This window comes from Myiozetetes cayanensis, unplaced genomic scaffold, assembly GCF_022539395.1.
Source record: "Myiozetetes cayanensis isolate MyiCay16 unplaced genomic scaffold, myiCay2020 scf2-11, whole genome shotgun sequence".
In the NCBI taxonomy this organism is placed as follows: Eukaryota; Metazoa; Chordata; class Aves; order Passeriformes; family Tyrannidae; genus Myiozetetes; species Myiozetetes cayanensis.
In genome coordinates, this window is record NW_026087411.1 from 79,739,123 (window position 1) to 79,753,468 (window position 14,346).

General features: G+C 37.8%; 1 protein-coding gene across 5 annotated transcripts in view; it reads left to right on the forward strand.

Moving 5' to 3' along the window:
- Positions 1-14,346, forward strand: part of SNX14 (sorting nexin 14) — a 50,733-nt gene that overhangs the window by 5,665 nt on the left and 30,722 nt on the right. For 4 of the 5 annotated variants that reach the window (XM_050316559.1, XM_050316557.1, XM_050316558.1 and 1 more), the window contains exons 5-9: positions 3,067-3,110; positions 7,853-7,940; positions 11,946-12,030; positions 13,364-13,520; positions 13,812-13,887. In XM_050316559.1, the coding sequence (XP_050172516.1) occupies positions 3,067-3,110; positions 7,853-7,940; positions 11,946-12,030; positions 13,364-13,520; positions 13,812-13,887 (450 nt within the window). The remainder of the gene's footprint in view (positions 1-3,066; positions 3,111-7,852; positions 7,941-11,945; positions 12,031-13,363; positions 13,521-13,811; positions 13,888-14,346) is intronic. The other variant, XM_050316556.1, reaches the window with a different exon arrangement.

Below are 14,346 nucleotides of genomic sequence, written 5' to 3' on the forward strand. Positions count from 1 at the left end.
GCTGCTTTCTGTGTGTCCACACATTTTTTTAAGGCCATATAGATAACTTGAGTTCTAATAGAACGTGTCTTGCCTTGTGATAGCAAGACTAGGAATAGGTGGACTCCAAGTGCATTTTGAGTTAGTTGTCTGTCTCTGTGCTTGCTGTCTGGGTCTTTGTGGGATTATCTGCATGGCCATGTCTCGTGGAAGCAGTACTATAAAGCCTGCCCTTACAGTGTGGCTGTGGAAGAGAAACACTGGCAAGTCTGTAAAATGGTTCACCTGGAACTCAGTTAATACAAACATCTCCATCTCTCAAGAGGACTTTGTCCAGAGTGGGAAGGGTCATGCACTTGTTTTATTTTTCTTGCTTATTTAATAACCACGGGAAGATGAATTTCAACCATGTGTGTTTTGCGTAGCTAGCAGTAAGGATGAGATCTCTCACTGTTGGAAAACATTATGCTGATGGCTTCAGAGGCCTCTAGACTGTAGGGGAAGAGAGGCCAATAAGTTATGTTAGCAGCTGATGAACTGAATTGCAGTGACACCTGCGTGTAAAGCTCGATGGACAGGCTTTCAGTTCCAAAGGAGTAGCCATGGATGAAGAAAACTGTATCAAGAGGAGTGCATTGTATTACTTTAGAGTACAGTCTTGTGCTTGAGGGCTGTTCAAGTGCACTTTCTGCTCCAAACAGATGCTCTGCTGCTGTTGCTCCTGAGGGGGAGGCACAGAGCAAAAGCGGAGGAAGGAAGAAAAGGGCTCCTTTAATACATGGATGCATTGTATGGATTTTTTTGCAGGCCTTTGCTTTTGTAAGGCACTTTTTTTAAAAGAGTCTGCATTTTGAACCTTGAAAGAGGTTTATTTTATTAGAAACTCTGTATGAACGAAAATAATATTGCAATACCTGCGAGACTGAGATTTCTGTGGAGTAAATTGTTGGCTGATGTACTGGCCGTGCTATGGAAAGCATCAGGGAAATTTATTTGAGTGGCCTAATGTGTTCCTAAGGCCAGTGGCCTGTGATTGCTTACTGGAGCTGGATGTGATCTCCTTCCTGTTGTCTGAAGATAAACTTCCAAAGAAGGTTGTCATCTACCCCCACCTTTCCACCCTGCTCTTAATGGAAATATGAGATTGGGCAGGAGGAGGATGACAGAAGACGACATGACACAACATTTAACTTCGCCACCCGTCATTAACACATGATGGTATTACAGTTTCAAGATCTGTTACTGCTTTAGCACATAATATAGGATAATATAGCATGTAGATAGGACAAAAGACACTGATGACTTTGTATGGTCCACAACACAGACATCTGAAGTTATCCCAAACTGGAAAACATTTCTCTAGAAAGAGGTAGGAACAGTGGAATGGAACAACTGGAAAAGGGAGAGTGTCTTATCAAATTTGAGTAGGTGATATTCTTAGTGGTGAAGACAGAAAAAGAGTATTCATTCATGAGCTGCTCAAGTCTGAAGAATTGAGAGGGATTAAAAAGGCTGGAGTGTGCTTTTTATTGAGTGTGCTTTTATAATCATGAGAGGAGCAGAGTCATGTAGTGCCCTAAAGATAGCATAAATTTAGGAAGTCTTGAATTCTTGCAGTGCATACTGTGTGAATGAGTGCAACAGCAGATCTTGTAAGAAGAGTAACACTTATTCTCATAAATGACACTTCTATATCAGCTGTTACATTCAACTTTCCTTTCAAACAGATTTTACATTTTTCTTTGTACATAGTGGCTTTGCAGAACTTTTCCTTCTATGGAATGTGGCACAGCAGCCTCACATAGCAACACATATATTCTGTTTTACTACTCTGATTAGCACTGATGCTGCTGGGGACAAACCGATCTCTAAAGCAGTGATTCAGATTAAGGGGTAGTTTGTGACAGGAGAAGGTAGTGTAGGCAATATCTTGGGGTTATAGTGAAGGAGGGGATATCTCAAAATTTCATCCTTCTCTCTGCTCCCTCACGTTTTTTTTCCTTCACACTGTCTGATGGTTTTCCTTCCCTTGTAAAGTTTTCATTTTGCTAATCAGGGTGCAAGGACTGTGACTGGTACTTGACGCTTGTGTGTAGATGTAAGGAGAGGTGTCAAAGCTGCAGTCCTGTGAGCAGTACACCTGGTGTATGTGGTGGTGGCAGTGTGTTGGTTGAACAGGGACTGTCACCTCCTTTGCCCCCTTCTTCTGTCACATTAAAAGCCAAACTGAACCAGGGCGTGCCTGTGCCGTGACTGCAATAATTCTGGTTCTTCCTGATTAACCCAGGTTTTTTGGCATGGAAAAGGCAACCACAGGCTTGACCTGTGTTGAGCAGGTTTGAGGCAAAGGTTGGAAAAGATTTTTCTACGGAGATCCATGTAGGTAGGATATACAGGGACTAGGAACAGAACAGAGGGATGTTGTGAGGATGCATGTAGGACAAGGACTTTGAGAAATGCTCTGGTTAGGACTTCAAGTGATGACTGGACCATAAGGCAGGCTTTGTTGAAAGTTGTGATACAGGATATGGAGAAAGATAGATGACTTTCATAGGAATGGCTTTTTGTGACCCTTCTTTTGCTTGCTTTGAGCGGTGAGCATACAGGATTGTCCTACATTGAGGGTGGGGGAGAGCAGGAAAAGGTGGAGGTTTGGATGAAAAAGGGTGGACATAAGTGTTAGTGTAGGATGGGTAACTGTGCCTGAGAGATACTCTGTGCTTCATTAGAAAAGAACAGGGACTGTTCTGAAAAATTAGAGAAGGGCTGTTTGAGGTAAGATTGCGTGTTTCATAGCATTTGCCTGACAGCAGCCATGGCACTGTGCTTAGTGTTACTGATAGTACCAGTGGCAGGTGTTTCTTCTTGGTATCTGATGAAACCACCACTTTGTTGCTATTTGCCCAAAGTACTGATTATGATGCAGAATAGTTGATATCACAGTAAGACCGCAACTTACACATGTATATGTTAAAGTTTTATGATATATGAATTATACCCTGTGAGTTTTGGAAGGTGTTTGTGGGGTTTTTTGTGATTTATAGTAAACTGTTCATTTTGTAACGTGGTTGTCTTTGTTCTGCACAGGTGCTTGAGTTGGTGCTGGAAAACTTTATTTATCCATGGTACAGGTACGAGCTTTACCTAAAGCTTGCTGTTTTTTAATATCATAAATATTTGTCAATCATTTTAAGAAATAGTCACCTGAAAATAAACATTCCTTTAGTGAAAGATAAAGCATACTTGTGAGTGCTACAGTTTCATCATTTTATTGTCTCTTAGCAGAATAGAACAGATCTTTTAACAATTTAGGTATGATAGAGATGGTTCTGAAATTTGTATTTCATTACAAACCGTTTTGTAGTGTTTATTTTCTAATAACTCTTACTTGGAAGTAAGTATGGATTGATTAAAACCTGCATAAAACCTCCCCCCCCTCGAAATTTACTTCCAGATTAGAAGCATACTGATCTATCATATTGCCTTTAAAAATAGATAAATTACTTCACAGGGTCTTTAAAAAGTCAAAAATTCCACTTCCAATAAATATAGAAAAGGCACTTTGAATACATGTGGCCAAGTCTTGGAGATCATCTGGTGATTTGCTGAGTTTCAAGACTGAGTGGTTATGTTGCACTGAATAGAATAGTACTGTGTAAATAACTTTAAAACAGTGAATAAAGAAAAGACTATGGCTAATTTATTTATTTATTTGTTTGTTTATTTGTGTTTTTTCCCCATGTATCTTTGTAAGTAATACTTTGCAGTACTTTGTAAGAAGATATGAAAATATTTCTAATTGTTCATGCTGGAATTAATGTGTTAAAACAACGTCTTGTCTTAATTCTGAATTTGACTTTTTCATTGGATGGAAATGTTCAGTTCATGTTAAAAAATATATACTTTATTTTACTCTATGCAGGTTTTTTTCATGTCTCAGGGATCTAAAATTTTCTGGGCAGACTTACTTGCCTCTTTGGTTTTTGATCGTGGCCAATACCTGCATGCCTCACTTCTAACTTGGTGTGATGAATGTGCTGAAGTGTAAAATTTCACTGCTAATGCAAACAGCAGAGGGAGCTTTAGCACCATGTATGTGAGTGTTCACGCTGGAAACCTCAAGGTTTTAAACTTTCAAAGTACAGAAAACTAGAGCATTTTCTATTGAGTGGTTTGATAAAGAAACAAATGTAAGGCAGCCATCTTCTGTATTTTGTAATTTGAAAATAGTTTTTTCTTGGCTGGTGGAAAGTGTCTTCAATGTCTTTGTTATGGACTAAGAGGGAAACTTGGCTTCCACCAATTACTTACCTCTCTGGCATCCAAGGCAGTGGAAATCTGGAATACATCATCTAGTGGGGTAGTAATATGCACAGTTAGAAGTGCAGTGTAAAATGTACTTGGTAGGGAGCCAACCTGCCTAGATTCTGTTACGTCTTGTTCTCTGGTGAACAGTAAAGGTGTTTCTGCACTGCCTTTAGTTTTGCCTGGCTGCACCTCCAGGTTTTGAACTAGGTACATAAAATCACACTGTGCTGATTAAACCTACTAAGCTTCCCATGAACCTGAAGTATTGGGAGTTTGGTGACCTACACTGAGTGCAGTGATATCTGAGTAATTTTAGAGGAAACAACTTGTTCCTGACAGGCTTCCTGGTTTCAGTTTAACAGTAGTAATGCCAGGTCTGGTCCTGTTTCATCTAGACATTCAGGTGTTTTCTGTGCCTCTGTGTGTCCAGCAGCAGCTGTGCAGGGAGGCCTGAACTGTGTGTCTGTGTGCCACTGTTTGAGGTAGAGCGTGTCAGTTATGAATTTTCCTGCTTAGCTGTACCTGCACTGTTTGCAAAGTTTGGCTCGCTCAGGACAAAGGACTTTTGCATTCAGGACATGTTTTTTCTGAACTAACAAACCTCACTGACTCAGGATAATTCTTCACAGAGCCAAATCAGAAACCTTTGCATCCAGACCATCCTTATTTAGCAGTGCAGTTTGGTAACCACCAGCAGGCAATTCATGCTTTTCAGCTGGTAAAACAGTTTGCTGCTTTCGCTTGCAAAAAAGTCTGGGCATAATTCCTTATGCTAATTGCCTCCCTTTCCCATGAATGGAATTTGTGCAAAAGTTACCTGTTTTTTTTTTTATAAATATATATATAAATATATATATATATCGTGGTCATTTTTGGTCTTGTGCCAGCTGGTGCTGTCTTGCAGCACCTGTCACTCTCTTGGCATCAGCGGCATCAGTGTTACCAGGATACATCTCACTCAGAAGTCTGGGAAGTGTAGTGTTTACCAGAAGTGTATGTTACAAGATTAAATCACAGATTTATTGCTCAAGAAACAAAGTGCTATGTCAGAAAAAAATATGTTTTATGTTTGTTTCATTAATGAACTGTGTAAGAATTTGGAATATTTTATTACCAGCTCAAAGTTTAAAGACAAACATTCCTAAATTTGGATCACTTTAAGGGGGTGAGAATTAGTACTTAAAATCCAGTGAACTCTACTGAAATAGGTGGTTATACCTCTGTGCATTTTTGTTTGGTATTTGTCAAAATATTCATACTGGTTATATTTAAATATTTGTTTTAAGAATTTTTTTTAACTATATGAGACGAATAGAGCATAGTAATCCAAGTTTGTAGAGCTACAAAACACTGGTCTGAGTCTATTGTTTATGCTCTGTGCTGTACAGTGAAACTCTGTAATATCTTGCTTATACCAATCTCATTTTAAATAGGAGAGTGTCAAGTTCGAAAGAGTTGCTCTATGCTTAGTGAATTTTTTGGTCATTGATGCTATTGTAACTCCACTTCTCTCAGATTAGGATAGAACTCAGTAATTACCACATTTTTGTAACACATTACTATGAAAACATTTGTATTTGATAGTGACTAAACCTAGTGTTTTCACATATGGAGCTGCTTATATTTTAAATGCAAGTAATGCAAGAAAAATTCAGAATTTTTGTTGAGCTACAAACCATAGTTTTATGTTTTTACTTGCTTGCAGCTTACTTTCTACATCTTTTTGATAGGAGTTAGCCAAATTTTGTAAGAATAATTGACACACAGAGAAAAAAAAATCACTTCAGTATTTATGTATGATTTTCATTTGTAAGTAGATTCTGTAAGACTGCATGCAATAGCAGTTGGGTGTATCTCTCTTGAGGCGTTAGTCTCTGTAAATGTTTACAATTAAGATTGACCCTTTTTCTTTTAGCACATCTCTCTGTTACACTGACAGTTGTGGTTTTAAATCATTTCTAAAGTTCTGGGGAAATGCAGCTAATTTTTAAAATATTTCTGAGCAAGTTATTTGGACCTTCCTCTGTGTCATTAGGGATTTGAGGTTTTACAGGTTCATGATGTTTTTCTCACCAGTCTTTACTCTGCTGGTGATTAAAAGAAAGTCTTTGGAAACCTAAGGCACGTTGTGACAGTACGTGACATAAAGTCATATCCAAGTAGAGCTAGCCAAGATACTGGTTATCCAAGTGTCAATAAAATATCAACTTTTTAGTCCAAATTACTTCATGTATCTTCTGTCTGTCAAATACTAGTAATATAGTAATACAGTTTGTTTGCTAATCCCTTGGCAGTGCTAATCCCTTTGACAGTGCTAACCATATTGTTTCTAAAATGTCAGCTGCTGATCTTAAAGCAAACCAAACTTTCCCCAACAGTATTCATATCTGTATATGATTAGCTGTTGGAGGATGGTTATGTTTCTTATGCCAGGCTGCTTTCTTTGAGGTGTCTTTTCATGCAATTAGTTGCATAGTTTGACTGTCAGGTCACTGGTATCTGTACCTAGCAGTTGATCTTCAACATGTATTTGAATGCTATATAAGCCAGCCTAACACTGCTTTAAAAAATTGGGTGCTGAATAATGTAAAATGATGTTTTATGCTTTTTTATTATTATTATTTTTAAATACCCTGGTTTTGCTTGCAGTGATTTTTTGACACAGATAATATTTGTACTTACTACATACGCATTCGTTACCAAAAAATGTGATGACTCTTGCATGTGGTCATTAAGTAAAGTTGGATGTGACTTTCTTTGTTGTGTCATTGCTCAGCTGTTAATAGTTGTTATACTGCAGTTTTACCGATATCTTTAGTCATACTCTAATGTTCATGTTAACTGCTGGTAGGTAGATTTTTGAGTTTTCACTTGCATTTTGTGGAATGCTGTTATCATGGTCTTTTTCCCCATTCTGTTTAGTTGTATTTTCTACATCTAACACTTAGCGTATTTTCCGTTTTCATTCAGTTTCCCAAAAAAGTCATGAAATTAGGTATTTTTCTTCCTTAATCAGCTTTGAATTATTTTTGCCATGATTTTTCACTGACCATACTTTATTGCAACATATGGAAACTGGCAAGCTGGATAAAAAGTTTAGGTGATATTTCGACAAAATGGTCCTGAAAGGCTAACTGGAAATCTATTTAAATTCTACTTTGTTTCCAAGCAGAAACCACTTTAAATAATTTCAGTTCAGTTTCCTTTATGCCACTGAATAACGATACATTTCCATATGTAGAAACTAAGTTAGATTTTATTCAGTCAAAATCACACAGGTAATATATGAGAGCAGGAACTCTGGTATATCATTCCAATTTGATGACATGTTTCTCAAGCCACTGTGTGCACAGACATAACAGGAATGCTGTTCCCACTATTTTCTATTTTCCTTGAATAGATGACTGCTTACTTTCTGGTTACTTTCATTTCAATTAATACCAGTTGAAGTATCACTGTTGAATGTCTTATTCCTGCTTCTAACAGTGCCAAATCTATTGTGGTTGGATTAGTAGAAATGCATTTTATTCTGGTTTTTTACATGGCATGCTTTACAACGCTGCAGAAATATTACTGATGATGAATCCTCAGTGGATGAACTGAGAGCCACACTGCGGTTCTTTGCATCTGTGTTAGTTCGGAGAATTCACAAGGTAAGGCAACTTAAAGGTTTCCACATTGGTTTTTTCATCAGAAGTAATTGATATTGATCTGTGGTGAGTTCATTAATTTTTTAAAAACAGTGATTTCAAGGTCAGTCTTACAGAGAGTGTAGACAACTTCTAACCACTTAGGTCTTCATGGTATCTGTTTCCGCCTTCTGGAGCTTATCCCATTCCTGGTTGTAAACCATCTCTGAAGATTCCTCATTGGAAGTGTTCAACATCCATTTGGACACGGCTTTGAACAACCTGTTTTAGTGACAGATGTCCCTGCCACAGCAGGAGGTTGGAATAAGTGATCTGTGAAGGTCCCTTGCAACCCAAACCATTCTCCAGTTCTTGCAAATGGGTATATTTCTTACACCAGAGCAATGCATTATTAAAACCTTGTGATGGTCTTTTAGCTTTCTTTTAGTGACTTAATCCAAGTGAAAACAATTTTGAGAATTATTGAAAAAGACTGATTAAAAAATGTTTAGCAGTGTATCTGTCTCGTAGCTTCTGCTTGCTTGACTTACTAAAATGAAGATAAGGCCCTTACATTGTCTATAAAGAATAGACTGTCATTAGGTGAACATCTTACTAGAAGAATTAAAATAGATATGGTTCTTATATTAATGCAATTCTTAAAAAGCATCCTGAATGCAAAAGTTTTTGTTTACTGTGTTTAATCTATTAGCACATGCATTCTGTTTTCTGGTAAAGTGCTTCAACTCTGTTTTACCCAAACTGCTTCTGACTTTCTGGCTGTTATAAGCACCAAGAGTTGGTAACTCAGTTTCCAGAATTATTCAGTGCTGGCCTGTCTGTTGGAGCCACTGCCATAACTATGTGTCTTTTTTCCCCCACCCTAGTAACAGCAATATTTCCTGAGCTACAAGTTGTACGTGTACTCTGTCATAACTGATCAACAGCTTGAATTTGTCCTTGTTATATATCAAATCCAGATGACTTTCTTGTTTATTCTAACTGAGGCATGTTACTTTTTAAAGTGAACATGGGAGGAGATTAGGGAGTGTCCGTGTAGCACAGACAGTGCAGTGGAAGTGGAGTAGATCTTTCTCGAAGTGAAAATTTAAGTTCTTAAAAATCAGTTTGGAGTTCTAATACATGCCGGTGTTAGTTGCACTGTTTGTAAATCTGTTGTTGACTCAGAAAATTATGTAATAACATATTAATAGTGTTAGATCAGCTACAGCTTCTTTAAGTAGAGTGCTAATTTACCATATCTGCCTTTGAAAGTAATGATTTAAATGTTAATACCTTCAATTCTATGTATATTGGTATTGTATATGTGCTACAAAAACTCAAGATACGTGCAAGTATTAAGCACTGTCTGGGGACCTACAAAATTAAGGTAATCACAGAAATGCAGTGTTCTTTAAAAATATTTAGATTTATTTGTATGCATTCTACAGAATAATATAATGTATTTTGTCTCTGTGTGAAGTGGTAGGGATACCTCAAGCAAAAATAAACTCATAGAAACTTTCTGTTATGGAACAAAATTGAAACTTGGCATGCTCAGCCATGCAGGGAAGCGTGGTGTCTCACACTATACTATATTTTTCAGCTCATGCTTTTTTCCTGCTGCTTAAGTGTTTTTTGTGTGTGCACACACCCACATACAGATTCAGATGGCCTCAATTAACAGTTGTGCTGCATATACTATGAAAAATGCTGTGTGTAGAAATTAGAGTTGATTGGCAAGTTGCAAATACAGTACAAACTTTGTGTCATTTCAGGATTCCTAGTTTAAAGCTTCAGTCAGTTAGCTCAGAGGGGTTACAACAATGTTTTATAGCCTTTCAGCTCTGATATTCTGTCCTTTATAGCCTCATTTGAGGAGAAATTCATCACCAGTTGCAAAATAAAGTAGTTATATACCTCTGCTAAGCAGCTGTACTTCGATGTGGATTTATTACTAAATGCTTGAAAGCAGTAGTTCTGGCTAATAGAGATGAAGTGTTGAAATCAAGGAAGAATTGTATAAGAAAAAACAGACTGTTTTTCCTCTTTTTAGGTTATATCTTTATAATTTTTTTTGGCAATAAATCTACTTCTGAATTGAGATGTAAAATTACGAATTGCTTCAGTGAAAAACATGCTTTTGTTTTCTGTTTAAAGCTTCCTAGGTGGATTTTTTTTGAGGCATGGTTGTTGAATGAGCCAACAAGCACTTCAGGCTAGTCAGCTCTTAAGTGTATACTGAAATGATTCAAATGTGGGTTTTCCTTGTGGTGTCCATTTCTGGGTTGGTTATGGGTTTTGAAGGGAAAGGAAAGGGTTTCCCTTTATACAGTGAGGTATAGGTAGCCCTGTGTCTGACTGAAGCTTTTGTCAGACATTCCCAGTGTCTACCACGGTGTCGATAATATGTACTCTTTGACTTACTTCTGCAGGAATAAACACTGCCCTATCCCTGTGTTCCATAGGAAACTCCTGACTTACAGAAATTACTGTTGAAACATGAGGCACAAAAGACAGGGTTTTTCCGTTGCTAAGCAGAAGTTCCTCCTTACCTGCTTGTAAATAGGAGCTGACCTTACTTTTAGGCAGTTCTAATCAATTTTATTGGCTTATCTGGGCTGGCCAGGCCAGATCATAGCTATGCACCTCAGGGTGAGTGTGCAGGAATATGTAATATTCTCCTTGTACAACTGAATAAACCCCCAACTTTTCTCTCAGCTCTGGTGGCCTTTGACTGTCTCTTTCCCTGTCTGGTAAGAAGCACTTTTATGCTATATGGAAGAGGAACAAATTCTGTTAGGAAAGAAACTTACTCAAAAGTCTTAGATTTTGAACATTTTTAAGTGTATGTTTTTGCATCTCTGAGATGTCTTTTTCTTAAAATAAAGAACATGCAAAGTGTAAATCCATTTCTAGGTGAGTTTCAGTGAAAACCACTGCAGTGGATAAAGAGAAACCCCTTGAACCTGTACAGGCTGGGGACTGACTGGCTGCAGAGGGAAGCTCTGCTTACTGCAAAGGACCTGCTACCCATGGTAGGCTGGAAGCTGAATATGAGCCATCAGTGGCAGCTGACAATGCCAACAGCATCCTGGGCTGTATTAACAGGAGCAGAGACAGTCAGGGAAAGTAATTATCTGCCTTTAGTTGATGCTCTTTGGATGATATCTAGGATACTGATCCAGTTTTGGGCTTCTCTTTACTAGTGAGCAGAGCTAGTTCAGCCAAGGGCCACCAAGATGATTGGGCCTGGAGGAGGTGACTGTCTTCATCCCAGGAGGTTTTCAGCACTAGGATTGATACAGCCCTGAGCACCCTAATCAGAGCCTCCTTGGAGTAGGGCTAAGAAATCCCAAGGTCCATGTGTGCCTGAATTGATCTGTAATTCTTTTATTTTCTTAACCATCAAAGAAAATTTAAATGCAGGACCGTAATACAATCCTTGATCAAGTCACACGTGTTTTTTGGCTCATGATCACATGGTGCCATTGTTGGCAGTAATGGTTATCCTGACTCTATAACTCAAATTATCTTTTGGTTCTGCCATCACCTGAGCTGTGACATTTTTTCTGCATGTGTGTAGGAGGACTCTTTGCTTTTCGTCCTTGTGGACACGATTGCACAGTGCTAAGGTACAGAAGTACTAAAAGCAGAGCATAGTTAACTTGTTGCTTTTCTTGGTGGTCAAATCTTCACACAGAACTAGGCTTCATATCCTGTGACTCGGAAATCACACTGTGTTTCTGTATGTATTGCAATGGAAAAATTATAGTGGGAATGAGTTGACAATAAATATGTTAGCCGTGTCATTTATGGCGTTGAGTTCTGCATGCTGTTACGTGCTTTGCCCAGAAGAATGAGCATACTGTCAGTTCATCTAGAGAATTCATGAATTGTTTCTTGATGATTTGTTCTTTGCTTAGAATGGAGACATAGAAGCAAATCAATATGATTGATAGTTGTCTGTAATAAATTTTGAGGAAAAAAATAGAACAATGTTGGTTTTATTTTTAAACTATTCTTTAGGTGGATATTCCAACTGTTGTAACAAAGAAGATGCTCAAGGCAGCAATGAAACACATTGAAGTGATAGCCAAGGCCAGGCAAAAAGGTAATGTAAAGACCTAATACATTGTCCATTTCAAAAGGCAAGTTTGAATGTTTCTTTATGCATGTTTGAGATTATAGTGCTACATCTTTTCATCCTCATGCCTTCTTTTAAAATAAAATAGTGATCCTCTTGCATTTTTCTTTTGATGGTTGCAAAGACAGATAGGGATAAAGTTGCAGTACATATTTGTACTCTATGTTTTGAGTTTTATTTCCCACATTGAAAATACTAAATTTCTGTCTCTTTATGGTAAACAGGAATGTGTTCTGTCTATTCACATCATTCAAGGTCATTTACCAGTGCTTCTTGAAGTTTTTCCTTTACATTCCAGAAGAGCAGTTACAGATGAAAGTATTTGTATGCATTTGTACGTCTGTGCACTTACTGTAACTCTAACTCACAGGTAGAATGATTTCACATCTGCATTAGTGGAGTTGATCAGTATGTTGAAAAGTTAGGTTCATGTTTGTAAGCCGTGGAGAGGCTTTGACCAGTAGCATATTTAATTATTATCCAAGTAAAAGTATCTTTACAAGTCTAATATAAAAATTGTATTAAAACTGCATTTTGAAGGAATGTGTGGAAACACTTGCTGTTGTTATCTTTATTTTTTTCGCTGGCTGTGTTCCACAGTGCTGTATCTACTAAATGTGGTTTCATTCAACTTTTAAGCATGGATGTTTACTTTAACTGGAGTCATGAACTTCATGAACTTTTCTTCCTTCCCTCAAAACTTCTGCTTGATATCCATAAATATATGCCATTGGTTCTGTGAGTAGTGGGTAATGAATAACATGAATAATGAGACATAGCATAATTACGTTGGATGTCTTTTGTGGCACAACAACACTGTCAAGATACTAGATAATCTAGCAGTGCTGTTTACCCCAAATTTCATGTTTCCTTTGATTTCTACCAAGGAGTGGGAAACATTTTTCTTTAGCAGCAAAGAACTGAATTTTAAATGTAGAGCATTGAAAACATAGGCATTTTCTTCAGTGTTTTAAAGGAAAAGACTTGTTTCCTAAGGGCTGATCTGTGAAGTAGCAGCTGAAAATTACTTCTTCAATAATTATAGATGAGTAAACATTCTGGATACCATGCAAAACTGCAATTGTTTGGTGAAGGAATTCTTATTTCAGGGTGAGGATTTATTTTTACATACTCAGGCTTTAAAGTCTAAGCCAAGGTTCTTTCGTAAAGTTTCAACATTCTATCCCTTTGGCAGTTGTATATGTACTATTTACATTTTAGCTCAAATGAAAAGCAATTGCCTTTTGTTTCGCAGTAAGGAAAAGCTGAAACAACTTGTAATACTATTTTATACTTTCAGTAAAAAATGCAGAATTTTTGCAACAGGCTGCTTTAGAAGAATATGGACCAGAACTCCATGTTGCTTTGAGAAGCCGAAGAGATGAACTTCACTACTTAAGAAAACTTACTGAACTTCTTTTTCCTTATATTTTGCCCCCGAAGTCAACAGAGTGCAGGTATAGAATTTATTTAGAATTGTATTTTTTAAAGTATCTCCATATTATGTAGTACAGTAATTTTGGGAAGTGAAAGAATGAACTCTGAAGTCATTCTCCTCATCCCTCTTTCTTATCCCTTTGTTTATAATTATTTTTTTTTATTTTTTTTATTTGTCTTTAAAATAGCATGCTTACGATATTATTAAATCCTAAAATATTTCCCAGTAGTATATAACAGCATTGGAAACTTCACTTAGAAAATGATGTAATCTAATACTGGTTTGGATTTTTATTTTCTTTTATTTTCAGATCCCTGGCTCTTCTGATAAGAGAGATTCTGCCTGGTTCTGTTTTCCTTCCCTCGATGGATTTCTTAGCTGATCCTGTAAGACTTTGGAGCACAAGAATAATGTTAATTTATTCAGTACTACTGTTCTCCTGGAGCCCCTGGTGGTCTAGTGGTAAAGGCGCGGCGCTGTCACCGACGAGACCCGGGTTCGATTCCCAGTCAGGGCCACTCCCGGGCAGGTGGGGCTCGTTAGCCCTTAAAGGCAACCCACCTACGTCCTGAGGACCTCACTGCCACCGTCCAAGCTCGCTTGGCCCCGGCAGATGAACCTTAGGATTAAAGGGTGGGCTCAGTTCCGCGCACACTGTGTCTCACCTAAAAAATCCAATGCGCAGGCTGGAAGGTGGAAAGACCTTCCCCGGATCTTCGCTTGCGAAGACTGGCCATTATTATTACTGTTCTCCTATTAAGTATGTTGTGGGTAAAGCAAATGATGCAGAATGATTTACTTGCTGTACATTTTGACTGGGTAAAAGAAAAAGGCATCTTGTGGCC